The sequence below is a fragment of the Dendrobates tinctorius genome, unplaced genomic scaffold (assembly GCF_039654945.1).
Source record: "Dendrobates tinctorius isolate UK_male_01 unplaced genomic scaffold, ASM3965494v1 ptg000270l, whole genome shotgun sequence".
Lineage (NCBI taxonomy): Eukaryota > Metazoa > Chordata > Amphibia > Anura > Dendrobatidae > Dendrobates > Dendrobates tinctorius.
In genome coordinates, this window is record NW_027361937.1 from 8,537,310 (window position 1) to 8,554,588 (window position 17,279).

The 17,279-nt window shown below is 40.4% G+C and overlaps 1 protein-coding gene across 1 annotated transcript in view; it reads right to left on the bottom strand.

Annotated features, from left to right (window-relative positions):
• The window catches only part of LOC141069645 (fer-1-like protein 4), a 232,535-nt gene that overhangs the window by 156,502 nt on the left and 58,754 nt on the right, over window positions 1–17,279 (bottom strand). Inside the window, exons 6-12 of the mRNA XM_073559385.1 lie at window positions 14,816–14,910; window positions 13,488–13,532; window positions 11,024–11,173; window positions 10,712–10,769; window positions 10,158–10,289; window positions 4,870–4,932; window positions 2,367–2,451 (exon numbers count right to left, since the gene is read on the bottom strand). Of these exons, the coding sequence (XP_073415486.1) occupies window positions 2,367–2,451; window positions 4,870–4,932; window positions 10,158–10,289; window positions 10,712–10,769; window positions 11,024–11,173; window positions 13,488–13,532; window positions 14,816–14,910 (628 nt within the window). The remainder of the gene's footprint in view (window positions 1–2,366; window positions 2,452–4,869; window positions 4,933–10,157; window positions 10,290–10,711; window positions 10,770–11,023; window positions 11,174–13,487; window positions 13,533–14,815; window positions 14,911–17,279) is intronic.

Sequence of the window (17,279 nt, forward strand, 5' to 3'; positions counted from 1 at the left end):
ACCTTGTAATGGGCATAGAGAGTGGAATTTCAATATTTGCAGATGACACTAAACTCTTCAGGGTAATCAATACTGAGGAGGACAATTTTATATTACAGGAGAATTTATGTAAACTAGAAGCTTGGGCTGATAAATGGCAAATGAGCTTTAATGGGGATAAATGTAAGGTCATGCACTTGGGTAGAACGAACAAGATGTATAATTATGTGCTTAATTGTAAAACACTGGGCAAAACTGTCACTGAAAAAGACCTGGGTATATGGGTGGACGACAAACTCACATTTAGTGGCCAGTGTCAGGCAGCTGCTGCAAAGGCAAATAAAATAATGGGATGTATTAAAAGAGGCATAGATGCTCATGAGGAGAACATAATTTTACCTCTATATTAGTCACTAGTGCGACCACACTTAGAATACTGTGTACAGTTCTGGTCTCCGGTGTATTAGAAAGACATAGCTGAACTGGAGTGGGTGCAGAGAAGAGCGACCAAGGTTATTAGGGAACTAGGGGGTCTGCAATACCAAGATAGGTTATTACACTTGGGGTTATTTAGTTTGGAAAATCGAAGGCTTCGGGGTGATCTTATTACAATGTATAAATATATGCGGGGACAGTACAAAGACCTTTCTAATGATCTTTTTACTCTTAGACCTGTGATGGGGACAAGGGGGCATCCTCTACCTCTGGAGGAAAGAAGGTTTAAGCATACTCACAGACGCGGATTCTTTACTGTAAGAGCAGTGAGACTATGGAACTCTCTGCCATATGATGTTGTAATGTGTGATTCCCTACTAAAATTTAAGAAGGGACTGGATGCCTTTCTTGAAAAGTATAATATTACAGGGTATATACACTAGTTTCCTTAATATTGCGTTGATCCAGGGAGCTAGTCTGATTGCCGTATGTGGAGTCGGGAAGGAATTTTTTTCCCCAATGTGAAGCTTACTGATTGCCACATGGGGGTTTTTTTGCCTTCCTCTGGATCAACATGTTAGGGCAAGTTAGGATAGGATATGGGTTGAACTAGATGGACTTAAAGTCTTTCTTCAACCTTAATAACTATGTTACTATGTTACTATGTTAAATGTGATTTTTTTATTTTCAAAGCTCAGTGTTGAAAACATTTAGATAAGTTCCCTGAGGGATCTAGTTTTCAAAATGGTGTCAATTGTGGGAGTATTCCACTGTTTAGGCACATCAGGGGCTCTCCCAATGCGACATGAGGTCTGCTAATTATTCCAGCAAATTTTAAATTAAAAAAATCAAATGGCATTCTTTCCTTTGGAGCCCTGCCCTGTGCCCAAACAGTAGATTTCCCCAACATATTGGACATCGGCATGCTCAGGAGAAATTGCACAACAAATTATATGGTCCATTTTCTCCTGTTGCCCTTTTGAAAGTAAAAAAAATTGGATCTAAAGGAATTTTTTTTTGTGGAAAAAAGTTAAATGTTTATTCTTTCCTTCCACATTCCGTTAATTCCTGTGAAACACCAGAAGGATTAATAAACTTTTTGAATGTGGTTTGAGTACTTTGAGGGATGCAGTTTTTAGATTGGTATGACTTTTGGGTAATTTCTGCCCTTCAAAGTCACTTCAAATGTGATGTGTTCCCTAAAAAAAATGATTTTGTTGTAAAAGTGAGGAATCACTGGTCAAATTTTAACCCTTATAACTTCCTAACAAAAAAAATATGTTTCCAAAATTGTGTTGATGTAAAGTAGTCATATGGGAAATGTTATTTATTAACTAATTTGTGTGACATGACTCTCTTATTTAAGGCCATAACAATTAAAAGTTTGAAAATTACAGCAAAAAGTTTGAAATTTGCAAAATTTCCCAAATTTTTGCCAAATTTCTGATTTTTTCACAAACATCAGTCATATCAAAGAAATTTTACCACTATCGTGAGGTACAATATGTCATGAAAAAAACACAGAATTAGTGGGATCCATTGAAGTGTTCCAGAGTTATGACCTTATAAAGTGACAGTGGTCAGAATTGTAGAAATTGGCCCGGTCAGGAAAGTGAAAACACGCTTCGGGGCGAAGGGGTTAAGAGAGATGACCCAATACTTTTGCCCACATAGTGTGCCTCCTAGACACTTTGTTATTTTTGTTACCGTTATTTTTGTTAAACCAGCTTATTGGTATGTGGTTTGTTATTTGTATTAAAAAAATAAACTAGTTGCTAATCTTACAAACTTGCTACACTTTGCATTCAGTAATCTCCAAATACTGACTATAGTTTAAGATAAAGATTCCAGCCAAATTCCATAGGAGTAAAATAACATTTTAGGTTGTTTAACAATGGGTTCCAACAATCTATTTCATTCAGATTCAGACTTTATTAAGACTAGGTCTGTACCTGGTTGGTTATAAACAGTTCCTGCATCAATTTTAAATGTTCCAAGACGTGTACCCAAAAATGGAATTTTCTTGGCATGAACAACCTTCAAATAAAAAAGAGATTGTTATATAGTTACTCTTGAAAAAACAAATATATATTACCCTCAAATATGATTTTACCAATCCAATGATAGAAATAACTACAACTGGCGTTGTTGTGTTGAAAAATGTTCCCTGGAATACTTTTGGAGAAGTGGCTGTACCACTAGTTCTACAGTTGAATCAATGTATCACCAAGCTGTTAGTATACTTGGAATGAAAACAAGGGTCCATTTACCATATAAAATATTATGTCACCCCACATCATAATTCCAGGAGTAGGGTTAGTGTGATGTTCTTTCATGAAGGCTTTTTCTTTTTGTTGCCCATATGATCTCCAGACCATTCTCCAGCTATCATTGCATCCAGGAGAAAAGTGAGACTCATCTCTGAAGTGGATCGTCATCCATTCCAGTCTCCATTGCTGCTTTGCTTTAGCCTTTGAGAGGGGTGGCGTGAGTTCAATGTAACACCTGTAGCAGGACATTTGACTTGTAGGCCAATGTCATGCAAACATCTTCTAATAGTTTGTGTAGACATTGTTTGATTCTTGGTATGGGATGCCTTATTTTACTTGCAGCACAGAATGGATTAATAGTGGAACCAGTAGTACGGCCATTTCTCTAAGATGTCCGTGGAGCCATTTGTCAGCATGACAACACTAGGCAGCCTGCATGGCCTAAATGTGCTACCATGGCCAGTTGCATCTCTGAACTTCTCTCCCACTGAGGACATCTGGTGCGTTATTGATCAGAAAATGCAAAGAGAGCAGCCAGCAGCAGATCTTGATGATTTACATGCCCAAGAGCATTCAACTTGATAGAACATTCCTCAGACTGTCTTTATTAGCCTCATCGATAGCATGCCAAGTGTGTGTGTATATTTATGCATGTGGCACTCATACTTGATACTGTGGAAATTGAGATGTCTTGAAAATTTTAGTTAATTTGCATATCATTAACATATCTAGTATTAACATTTATATTCTGTGATTTCTATAATTGTATGTCTTTTCCTTCTTGGTGTTGGAGTTCAGTATATATATATATATATATATATATATATATACACTCACTGGCCACTTTATTAGGTACACCATGCTAGTAACGGGTTGGACCCCCTTTTGCCTTCAGAACTGCCTCAATTCTTCGTGGCAGAGATTCAACAAGGTGCTGGAAGCATTCCTCCGAGATTTTGGACCATATTGACATGATGGCATCACACAGTTGGCGCAGATTTGTCGGCTGCACATCCCTGATGCGAATCTCCCGTTCCACCACATCCCAAAGATGCTCTATTGGATTGAGATCTGGTGACTGAGGAGGCCATTTGAGTACAGTGAACTCATTGTCATGTTCAAGAAACCAATCTGAGATGATTCGAGCTTTATGACATGGCGCATTATCCTGCTGAAAGTAGCCATCAGATGTTGGGTACATTGTGGTCATAAAGGGATGGACATGGTCAGCAACAATACTCAGGTAGGCTGTGGCGTTGCAACGATGCTCAATTGGTACCAAGGGGCCCAAAGAGTGCCAAGAAAAAATTCCCCACACCATGACACCACCACCACCAGCCTGAACCGTTGATACAAGGCAGGATGGATCCATGCTTTCATGTTGTTTACGCCAAATTCTGACCCTACCATCCGAATGTCGCAGCAGAAATCGAGACTCATCAGACCAGGCAACGTTTTTCCAATCTTCTACTGTCCAATTTCGATGAGCTTGTGCAAATTGTAGCCTCAGTTTCCTGTTCTTAGCTGAGAGGAGTGGTACCCAGTGTGGTCTTCTGCTGCTGTAGCCCATCTGCCTCAAAGTTCGACGCACTGTGCGTTCAGAGATGCTCTTCTGCCTACCTTGGTTGTAACGGGTGGCAATTTGAGTCACTGTTGCCTTTCTATCAGCTCGAACCAGTCTGCCCATTCTCCTCTGACCTCTGGCATCAACAAGGCATTTCCGGCCACAGAACTGCCGCTCACTGCATTTTTTTTCTTTTTCGGACCATTCTCTGTAAACCCTAGAGATGGTTGTGCGTGGAAATCCCAGTAGATCAGCAGTTTCTGAAATACTCAGACCAGCCCTTCTGGCACCAACAATCATGCCACGTTCAAAGGCACTCAAATCACCTTTCTTCCCCATACTGATGCTCGGTTTGAACTGCAGGAGATTGTCTTGACCATGTCTACATGCCTAAATGCACTGAGTTGTCGCCATGTGATTGGCTGATTAGAAATTAAGTCTTAACACACAGTTGGACAGGTGTACCTAATAAAGTGGCCAGTGAGTGTATATATATTTGTGTGTGTTCTTGAACATTTACTTTAAGAAAAATTGATTACCGTATTTAAATTTACAGAACTGCAAGTTTAATATGAATCAATTGTCTAATGGATAAATAATCTTTAGTTAAGAAATACTTACAGATATCTCTATCAGTTTGTCAAACACAAGCTCACGTGGCTCCAGGAATTCATATAGAAAATACTAGTGGAAGCAAATCCAAAATGTTAAGAATTAAAATGCTCAGGTAAAAGTTTAAGAATAAAAAGCTTTTCAATTAGTACTAGAGATAAGCAAGATATTGTGCTTCCTCCAACCAACAACTTTTACTTCCTTTACATTTTAGACTCAAATGTCTTACATGGTGATGTAGAGATCCTTTCATTTGCAAAATGGTATTTTTTTCACATTTTTCTCATATCTTAATTAGTATATATGTACGGTATATTTTGCCTTATTTTAATAATAGAATTATTTTAGTCAAGTATTTGATGTATTCATTGCCTATTGATATACTAGGGTTCTTATCACCCATGTGTTTCAGTTAGGCTTTACTATACATGCATATGCAAATTTACTTCTTCTGCATCTCTCACTAAATGATATTGAACCTTTCACGGGGATACCACAACAGATTGGGGTTAGACAATCTCAGCGTCTGGTGAAACCTACACCTGCAGTAGTTGTAACAACTTTACCACTTTATTAGCAGTTGGCTTTTTTTGCTAGGGCGCTGCAAAGATTAAGCTGCTTAGTTGGACTCCTGAAGTTTTCTATCTTGGGTTGTATCAACAGATCTGAGTTCATTACTCCAAGCAGGTATTAGAACCCTCCTCCTTGTTTCTGATCTTGTCAGTGATAGGTCTCACTGTCTGGTATGGTGTTGGAGGAGAAGTTTGTGTTTGGAGTAGGCGTTTGGAGAGTTGTTCTGGAGATTGCTGTGTGGAATTGGTTTGCATGCTTATCCTAATTCTCACCTATTTGGTTTCTCCTCCCTATCCCTCCCCTGTGTTCCTCTCTTTTGTTTTGTGATTGTATTTGTATGATTGTAGTTTTCATTTATCCATGTTCTTTTCCCTTGTCTGACTGGTCAGTGTAATCCTATACACTTCAGCCTCACACCTGTCTGGGTGGGGGAGGGAACAGATAAGGGTTAAGTTAGGAGCAAAGCAAAGTACATCACCTAGGCGTCTCTACCTTCCCGGTAAACAGGGTGACAGGGATAGACTAGGTCGCCCCCTAGTTTGAGGGATCAGGTAGGTGCCCACAGTCCCTTGCCACTATGTGACATTATCACTGGCCATACCTTTTTGGATCCATTATGGATCCTGTGGCTGCTCTAGCAAGGCAGCTGCAAAAACTCAGCAAGGAGATTGGAAACTAGCACCCAGTAATTTTGCAGCACCTTCAGGTTTAGGACCCGCGCCTCCGTGTCAACTCCTGGTGGAGCCCAAGATTGCTCTGTTGGATAGGTTCTCTGAGGGTCAGTATAAGTTTGGCATTTCAGGGAGGCCTGCAAACTTTGTCTTAGGTTGCGTCCTCAATCCTCGGGAACCGAGCAGCAACGGGTGAGGATTGTAATCTCTCTTCTCCAGGGTGACCATCAAGCCTGGGCATTTTCTTTCCCAGTCGATTCATAAGGTTGAGGAATTTTTTCAGGCTCTGGGTCTTATTTATGACTATCTCGACCGTGTGTGAGTCAAAACTATGTCAGCTTCAGCAGGGAGACCAGTCAGTGGAGGAGTAGTTCACCGAGTTCTGTGGGTGGTCTATGGATATTAGGTGGAATGACCCTGCGTGCCGTAGTCAGTTTTCTCAGGGGCTTTCTGAGAGAGTAAAGGATGCCTTTGGTTTATATGAGATTCCAGTTTCCCTGGAGTTGGACATTTCCCTAGCTATCCGAACAGACCGCTGTCTCAGAGATAGACAAAAAGTGTCACCTCAGTTTTCAGGGAGTCATGTGTGTAATGAAAGTTGTCCTGAGTCCACTGAGCAAACCATGCAATTAGGGGGCACCGGTCATCCAGCGGTTCATCAGAAAAGGGGAATGTGTTTTTTTTTATGGGGGATGGGTCATTAGCAATCTGGGTTTACATTTTTCCACTATTGGTAGGTCGCAATTCTTTTTACCCACCGAAATCCTTTTGAGAGGTAGAAAGGTGTCTATTTGTGTCATTTTGGACAGTGGTGTGGGGTTTATTATGGTTGACGTCCAGACACAGGGCCTTATTCCTCATGAGTTGTCAAGGCCTATTCCAATAATCATTATAGATTCTGCACCCCTGAGTCAAGGACATTTCACTCAGGTCATTCAGGATATATACATCTTCAGGTAGGAGCCATGCACCCTGAGTCCATCAAGTGTTATGTGTTAGTGGACATGTCCTCCCCAGTGGTTCTTGGCCTACCTTGTCTGACATTACACAATCCTGTGATGGACTGCCAGGCACAGAAGGCAGTGAGGTGAAGCCACTACTGTCAAAATAACTGCATGAGCACTTGTTTATCCATAGTAACTACCAAGACTCTATCGGAGTATTTGTCTGATTACAAGAATGTGTTTTTGGTAACAAGGCTGCCAAGAACTACCACCTCATCGCACTTATGACTGCTCAGTCAATTTAATCAATAGGTCTAAGTTGCAGATTGTATAAAATTTCAGGTCCTGAGAAGCAGGCCATGAAATGTTATATTCCAGAGAGCCTGGCTATGGGACATATCAAACCCTCATCTCCGGTGGCAGCTTGATTTTAATTTGTTAAGAAAAAAGATGTGGGGCTATGGCCCTGCCTGAATTTCCAGGAACTAATTCGAATCACTGTTTGGGACCCACAATCTCCCCCTTTCATTCCGGATCGCTTTAATCAGACATTGTAAGAGGTTTTCCAAACAGGACCTTCGGGGGGCCTATAATCTCTCCTTTATCAAGGAGGCGGATGAGTGAAAGACTTATTTAATACACCAAAGGTACACTATGAAAACCTTGTTATGCCATTTGGGCTGAACAATGCTCCCGCCATGTTTCAGCACTTTGTAAACTACATTTTCTGTCATCTGGCAAGTAGATTTGTCGTAGTCTATCTGGGTGACATATTGATTTATTCTCCGGACCGTGAGTCACATCAGGTACATGTGAGGCAGCTCCTACAAATGCTCAGGGAAAATAGACTTTAAGTCAAGTAAAAAAAATGTATGTTTACTGTTCAAGAGATTCCTTTTCTGGGATATCATTTATCTTCCACCGGCTTTTGTATGGATACTACGAAAGTCAGGGTGGTACTGGATTGGGATGGTTCTAAAAATGTAAAAGTTTTACAGTGGGTTTTTGTGTTTTGCCAACTATTACAGCAAGTTTATCAAGGACTTTTCTTTATTAGTCAAACCGTTTACCGATATGACGAAGAAAGGAACAAACTTTTCCAAATGGTCTAAACCGGCCTGTGAAGCGTTTGATACCTTGAAAAAAATGTTTTGCTTCTGCTCTGATTCTTATACAGCCTGATGTCACTCAGCCATTCATTGTGGAGGTAGGCATGTCAAAGATGGGGGTTGGAGCTGTATAGTCACAGGATTTGTCTCCAAATAAATGGCATGTGTGTGCATATTTCTCACAAAAATTGTAATTCGCCTAAAAAATTAGGACATTGGTAATAGGGAGCTATTGGCAATAAAGTTGGCCTTCTAGGAATGGTGTCATTTTTTGGAGGGGGGCAGTTCATCCGGTTATGGTCATTAATGATCACAAAAATCTTTTTGGAGGCAATGAATAAGAGCCACTAAGCTAAAAACGCGTCTGCTTACGGATCCCTGAGGAAACTGGTGACGCTTATGCTGTATGAAATGATGCTGGATTTTAAAATATTGCTTCAATAAATTATGGATTTTAAAGGAACAAGAGCTGGATTACCTCCTTTTTTGAAAAATCTTTTGTATCTGGAATCAGCTAAACGTCGGACGCCTAAAGAAAGGTGGTCATTGTTTTCTACCAGATTCAACTTTTTTGTGACTTATAGGCAGGATGATAAAAACATTAAGGCGGATGCATTGTCTCATTGTTTTTAAGGGGGAGGTAGTAATCGCAAACCGGTTCCCATTTTACAGAAAAGAGTAGTTGATTCTACAATATGTTCTGATTTGGAGAAGAAGGTCATAGAGGTTCAGGTGGACACCCCTGCTGCCACTCCTTCAGGTAAACTATTTGTCCCTGTGAACCTTCGCATTAGAATTTTGAGTGAACATCGATTCGGTCCTGGCTTGACATCCTGGTAGTAAAGCCACCACAGGTCTTCCTACTCATCATTTTTGGTGGTCTAGGGTGTACCAAGATGTTCGGAATTTTGGAGCTGCCTGCTACAGGAAAGATGTATATCTTTGTACCGTGTTAGCCAGTGGATAGAAAAATATTCAGGATTGAGAGTCCTCAGTAGTTGATACCTTTTAATGGCTAACTGAAAAGATGGTAATACATTGCAAGCTTTCGAGACTACTCAGGTATCTTCTGATGAAGAGACCTGAGTAGTCTCGAAAGCTTGCAATGTATTACCATCTTTTCAGTTAGCCATTAAAAGCTATCAACTACTGAGGACTCTCAATCCGGAGCTGCCTGCAGCACTTGTGCTTATTCTAAGACCCCACATACTCGTCCGTCTTTGGCTCTTCAACCTTTGCTATTCTCCGTAGAACATGGACTCAGGTGCCTGTAGCTTTATTCATAGATCTACCAGTGTCATCAGGTAACACAGTAATATTAGTGGTGGTGGATAGATTCAGCAAGAGGGCTCATTTCACTGCGTTACCTGCATTACAGAATGCCAAGACTGTGGCACAAATTTTTATTAGGTAGATCATGAAATTGCCTGGGATTCCCACTGATATTGTATCCTCTTCTAAGGATAGGACGAACATTAAAATGGAACCCCCACCTGGGAACTACTTGAAAAGGGATTCATTGAATAACAATGCCTAATATATTATTATAGGAATCAGTTTTATGTGATACTGGAAAAGAATTATAACAGCAGATGACAAGACTCACAATATTTTAATACCAATTAAAAATTCTTAAAAGTAGAATTAGAAGTAGGTATAATATTACTTCATAGGTCATCTGAGAATAATTTGTCTAGACTATATTAGTCCCAGGGTTATAAATTACAAAAAGAGATTAGCTCACCAGCCCAGCTCTATGACCCACTCTCTGCCATTGCACTCCGCACTCATTAATTGCAGGCTGCAGTGGTGACATCACTACTATAATGCACACATGACCACTGCAGCCAATTCAGGCGATGTAAAATACTTGGAAACTATTGAATTGATTTTCACATACTTAGAACTGTGTGTCAGTAAGTGTATTATGCTGATGTCTTTAAATAAGAATAGAAGTACAATAAAAGCCACTTTTCTAGCTTTTAAGACTTCTCGCTCACCTGGTTATAGTATGGACAGTTAGTTGATTTCTGGGTTACTGTGTGTTTTTTCTCTTCCCCAACCTTCACGTGAACGACTGGATCAATATTAACACCAACAAGTTTCTGAGCTTGTATGATTGTGACTGCAATCTAGAAAGAGATATCTGATGGTCAACAATATAATATAATGTTCGGCCTTAGAAGTGTTAGTGAAATCAATATTAATGAAATTTCAAGAAAATCTGTATTTAAGGATCTTGGAAAAAACTGTTACATTTGTTTGCAAAAAACCCAATTTCTTTCAATTCTTGTTATTCCCTAAAATACCAGGTAAACAGCAGCATTCCGCATCCCCCCCTAAATCCCCATATAGTGATGTTTATATTATATAAGTCATACTATGTTTCCTTATGAATACACTCAATATTCAATACTCTCAATTCTAAATATTTTTTCTACAAAGAGCACATCATATTAGAACAGTTTTCCCTTTACCAGCAATATAAGAGATGAAAGTAACTAGTGATACCGATGGCAGAAAACAGAAATATTCAGTATTATATTTCCCATACCTGAAAGTTTCTTGGTTTGGGATTTGCTGATAAATCTTTCATGGGCACAGCACATCGACTGTAAAAAAAAAATCTTCAGAATGAGACACAATTGTCATTGTGATTGTGATTGAGTACTAAAATAATCAATTCTTGCCAAAATCAATCAATCAATCCAACAGCAGGGAGGTAAATAAAATGTCAGAATTTGATTTTTTAGAGAATACAATGAGATTCATAGCCAAGAGATGTTATTTCATTTTGTGCTTTGTACTGGATGTAAAATATGTTCCAGAGGCCTTTAAAAATGTCACTTTCTGCTTAAAGTAATACCTCAAAACAGGTGTAAAATTGACCCCAGAAATTTCTATGTCCATCTCATCATAGGAATCATCATCGTCATCTTCCGAACCTTTGACTAGTTTCTTTCCTATGCGTACGGCATCAATATCCTTCTTGCGAGCCACTTCTTCTGTATGTTCTCTATGAACAACAGGGATGGCATTTAATTATATATCCGCATTATCCCAGGCAGACATTAATTTCCTTTAACATTTTTTAATATTTAGTGTCACCAAAAAATTTATGCATGGGAGATGAACCTCTTGCCTTTTCAGGCAGCGTTGGATCTAATCATCTTAGTTCTTAGAGAGGAGCTTTCAACATTTTTAACACTTTAAAGTGGCCACATCAAGGAATAGCGGCTGTAAAGCTAAATTAAAGTTGTTTTTTATCATTTCTCATCCCCATTACAGAAATATTAGCTTATAAAGTTTAGATTCTAATTTCCCCTTTAAACAAGAGGGCTTTAGCCGAGATTTCTCTCTGGGGCGTACACTTATTTCCTTGGTTATGATTGGGTAATGTCATGCAGGGGAAAAAAACATGCCAGAGATGGGCAGACACAGCTTTCTCTGTGTGTGATTCTCCTTCCCCACATGTAATCATGGCAGGTACCAGCAAGTAGATCAGTGAGAAGAGCTGAGCTGTGTGTCATTTCACTTCTCACACAGAGGAAGCCGGGTCTCATATTATCTGGGGAAATGTTCTTTTTTTTTACCTCCTACATCATGCAAGTGAAAAAGTAATCGCACCCAGAGATGAATCTCTACTAAGCCCCTTTGGTTGAATTGGAAGTTAGAATCTAAATTTTACAAGTTAATATCTTTACAATGGAGACAAAAAAAAATAAAAAAATAAAAATGTAATGATGTGGTGAATTTAGCATCCTAAAACTGGTGAAAGGTGTGACGTTAGTCACATCTCATGGCCAGGCTGTGAGTCAAGGAGTCCAATGTCAGAAGCCAGGAGGGAACATCATAAACAGAAGGAAGAAACAAAAGCGTAGTCGGGTAACGTTCCAAGGTCAGACTAGGAGGATAGTGAATGAGAGCAGAAAGGGTTAAACAGAGGGATGGGCAGAACGAGGTCTAAGGTCAAGCAACGAAAGATCAACATATAAAACATAAGGCATAGGGGAAGAAATCACACCATAGCTGAATGTAGATCTGAGAGAAACAGCTTTTTTTGAGTAGCCAAGCAATCACCTGGGATAATGAACACATGGTGACAGTCAACGCTTCCCAGTCTTAGATTAGACGGTTGAGCTCTCAATCAAGGCAATGACAGCTCAGCATGCCTCTGCACCAGACTAGATGACTGAGCGGTCAAGCAAAGTACTTACAGCTTCAGCACGCACCTGTACCAAATTGTACGGCTGAGCTGTCAGTAACAGTAGAATCCCAGACACATTGAGGGGTGGAACCATTACAAAAGATTCATGTAATCAGTAGGTTGCTACCTCATTAGATATCTTCGGTGCTAACTTTACTGATCACTAGGAAATAAAACATAGCCAAGCTATATTTGTTACTTTATTTAAGAGTCTCAAACACAGGACTAGCCAGATCTTCCTCCAGGGAAGGACCGAGCCAAGGGGTGGCTCCTTTCGGAAACCACCATTACCACCATATTAAGTGGCCCTTTAAGTCAATATCCAGCTCTTTTACGAGTTTACAGATATGACAAGGGAAATACCAAGGCCAGGTATCCATCCACAGACAGCTGTTTTGGGGTGTTGCCCCTCATCAGGGAACAATGCCTAGTAGACCAACATCATGAAACAATCACTGACCTCAGGGAGACCAGTCAAAGAAAACACTGCGGCAGCCGGCAAAGGCGCTCAATCAATCATGCTCAACTACTGCTTCATTCACACAAGGCTCTTCAGAGTCCCAGTTCTTGGGATCGATGGGGATCTCAGTCAGATTCTGACATATTGTTGGTGCAATAGGTAAGGGATCCCAATTGTACCTCCAAAGCAGTTGGAATTGATCATACTGATGAGCTATTAGAATGCAAAAGCCCCACATATTGTTCTTGCACCGGGGCCTTTTTCTGTCTGTGTCTTCTCTTCGTCCAAGTGGTTGGACCATCAGTGATCGGGAACTGATCCCTTGCATATGGGGATAAATATTAAACTTGAGAATACCCCTTTAAAGGTGATGATAACTACAGAGATATTTATGACCTTTAGAGTAGGTCATCAATCTCAGATAGAGGAGGTCAGAGACCAAATACTCTCACTGATCACAAGCAAGCTCCAGCTGCACCCTGATGTAATCACTGTACAAAATGGTGCACCACCGCCCCATCATACTGCTTGATGGCCATTTCCAGGCACTCAAGCTCAGCACCCCTGGTGATCATCTGATATTACTGTAGTGTATAGTTGTATTATATAGAAGGATCATACTATTGAAGCATTCTTTGTTAATGAGCTTATCATTATACTTACGCCTCTTCATCTTGAAATCCAACATTTCGAAAAACCAATGTTGAGCTGTCAAAAAATAATAAATGTTATTATGTGAAACTAATGAGCATCATGTAGCACGTATGAAATAACACCATTAAAACCCTACTGGATGCCATAACATTTTAGGACCCAGCTGCCAATATCCTATTGTTTTATTAGCTGATATCACGTGTATTTGCCTGTATGTTGTATAGTCATCACCAGTGAGATATTGTAAATGTAGATTTATTCAGTATATAATTACAATAAACCATAATGTGTCTAATATTTTTAAAAAGTTACACCCGATATTGTAAAAGGTAATCCAACACCTTGTAATAAATTGCAAAGTAATGAGCAGAGAATACATTTCATTGAAAAAGTTCCTTATTATCTGGTTGATGATGGTTTGAGTCATGTTATAGCATATTATGTAACAAGACTCCTGCCTGCAATTTGTATTTTGCGAAAAAAAAACTCCATTCGTTAGAGGCATCTAATTACTTTGGGAAATTTGTGTTAGGGTAAGTAACAAGTTATTAAACGGTAGGGGTCTAACCGTTAGGACCATTAGGACCGCCACCGATCAGCAGAAAAGGGAATTTTTATCCCAGACTGGCCACTTTTATCATCGTTAGAAAATGGAGCTGCAGGTTGTATGCATTTATTCTCTGTGGGACTGCCGGAAAAATCCAAGCTCAGCATCCCTGTAGGGAATGAATAGAGCAGCAGCTGATTATACGCATTGCCACGCCATTCTAAGGGCAGGTTCACACAACCGATTTTTCCACATACGAGAAAAACGGTTAATTATTTTGATTAGACTTTGATCAGTTTGGTCACAGTGGCATCAGTTTTTCTCAGATGTGGAGAACAGTTTTTCCACCTTTTCCATTTTGTCAGTGCTTGAAAATCGGACCTCACTCGGATGTCATTCGAGCACACTCCAATTTCTTCACAGACCCATAGACGTGCATTGCCTATTTGATCCTCAGATCAATCAATCAGATCAGCTGAATTAATCCTCAGATTAAAATTGCAGATGTCTCCAATTTTTCTCTGCAGACCTCTCGGGCCAAGCAGAAAAATCGAACATGTGCACAGCCCCATACAATATCATGGGTAAAAGTGCTATCTGTGAAACCACAGATCGCACTCAGAAATAATCCGTTGTGTGCACAAGCCCTGACAGGAATAAAAGTTCCCCATTACCAAAGATCAGACCACACAGATGTTATCACCTATCCTGAGGCTACAGCTCCATCTGAGGTCCCTGTAATAGCCAGTCTAACTTTACTATATTGAAGGGATCCAGAGGATAATCTTACCTGTCTTCCACTGTAGCAAATAAAAAGTCATCTGGAACCCAAGCACCAACTGCACCTTGAGCAGGCTGATATCGGATATCCAACTCAACATTTATCTGTAGTCATGGGGGGAAAGGTATAGAGTCATTGCGTATGAAGAAAGATTATAATTCATGGCATTTTAAGATCTATGGAATATGATAGAATCACATGGAGTAAATACACACCAGAAAAATGTAATTTGTGATGGCACTAGGTTCCAGGTTTCTGCATTTGAAGTTTGTGCTGCTGTGGGTACGCATGCAAATTGGATCTACTTAATGGGGACAATATGATTGTCAAGATACACCAGAATTTTAAGGCACAGTCAACCCAAAGATCTTCTTCAATAACTGACTTGTTGCTTATTGGATCAATTTTGAAACTAAGAAAAAAGTGACTGTATGAAAGACAATGTAATGTTTCTAACGAAAAAAGTAAAATATGTTTTGAAGCTGTTTTTTGTTGCAGATTTTTGCAAAGAAAGCAAGTGTCAAAATGTGGGAGCAAATCCTTAAAGGGGTGTTCTCAACTTCCCGATTTCTTCAGTTCTGACTGTTGAGACCATCAATCCCAAGAGCTCGCCCCGACTTGATGGAGCATTGGTCTATCATGCACACTGCCACTTCATTAATTGTTAATAGGACTGCCAAAGACAGCAATGTGCATGATCAACCACCGCTCCATTCACATGAAACTCATCAGAGCCCCAGTTCTCAGGATCCGTTAGGGACCAAGTGGCCAGACCGCCAGAGATCAGGAAGAAATCCTTAATACTGCAGATATGGGATAAGTTTCAAACTTTAGAATATCCCTATGAGGTTTATAAATAAACCTTTTCAGATTCTCCAGAAATATATGTTTTGTCAGGACCCTGTCTGCATCGGCAAACTGCCATGCAGAGCAGGGTGACTTACCCACACTATGGGAGAGCGCGGGGTCTAATACTGTAGTGATGGTTCAAGCAGACAGGACCTGCGGCACTGAAAATAGTAAGGAGTCCCAGGACCTACGATCATGTGGCTGCAGGGGGCAGGGCTTAGCATCCTACTGCTGCAGATGATGTAATGTACCTACTGCAGGGAAACTGTTGTAGAGGAGAGGAAAACGCAGGTCAGACAAGCGAGCGTTCATACACGGAGAGGGCTATGTGGTACCAGAGGGACGAGCAGAGAATAGTCAAGTCATAGGCAGAGGGTCATACACAGAGAGGTAGTGCAGTACAAGAGGGACAGGCAGAACTCGTAACAGGGACAGAACCGGATCAAAACCAAACAAGCAACAAGTTATCAGGCACAAGGCACACGTACGCATGAGGTCAACTAACTCAGCAGAGGGCAGGAGTATAACTGACACCGGACCTAGGTCAAGTGAGCATTAAATAGCCGCCCTCTGCCAGAGAGAGGCAGAAACAATTAACCCCTGTCTGACCAGGACGGGCCAAAGACAAACCCCCTTCTGGATCATGACATGTTTTATCTAATCTATTGAGGAAGCAGCCAGACAGGACAAACAGGTAGTTACGAATCCTGCGCATATTCATAGGTCATCACATCTCTGTATAGCAATACTGCTGTGTTTTCAGTTGTCAGCTTTATGCTTCTTGGCTCTTAATAGACTAAGGAAGAAAAACCCTAAACCACAATAAAACCAGTCCAGGAAGAGCTTCATAAAAATGCAGCTGGGCGGGAAGCAGGTGAGAAGTGATGGGTCTGGTCTGCTATGTGCAAGTGAAAAGCATATCTCAGCTGACTCATGGGACTATGTTATTAGTCATCTGAGAAAGAGATGGACATCGTGCTTTTGGCTGTGGAACATGTAACAGATCTGATGCTAATTAACTCTTATTGCTGTCATCTGATTAACAGCAGTTGAAAGAGGTCCCCCTCATCTGTAAGGCTGGGGTCACATGGCGACTTTAGACACAACACGGGTGGCATTACCAAGGAGGGCTCTATGCTGCTGTAATATTGTAGTGTAATGCAGGTTATCTGGGGTCTCACTGCAACCTTCAGGGTACTGCAAGCAAGACAAGCAAAATGCAAAAAGTCTGTACCTGTTGCTTTTTTTAACGATTTGCTTGTCGCAGTTGCGGTACCCTGTGTCTCACAACTCATTTTCATTCCACTGTATTACACAGCGATGTATCAGCAGTATAGAGACATTTTTGGCTGCGCCACCCATGTCGGTTGCAAATTCGATGTGTAGTCTGAGTGTTAATGTCTGAATTTTGTCTGGTCACCAGACAGTGAACATAACAATAGAATTAAAGGAGTCCATACTACCTTAAAAGTTGTTGTTTGGCCAAAAGCTATCCCTTCCCATATGCATGCATGCTTGGTTAGATCAGGGAGTAAGGTCCCGTTTTGCACAGGTCATTAATCTTGTATGAGCATCCTAAACAGACCAGGACTAACCCGACAAATAAGCAAAATTAATTTTGTCT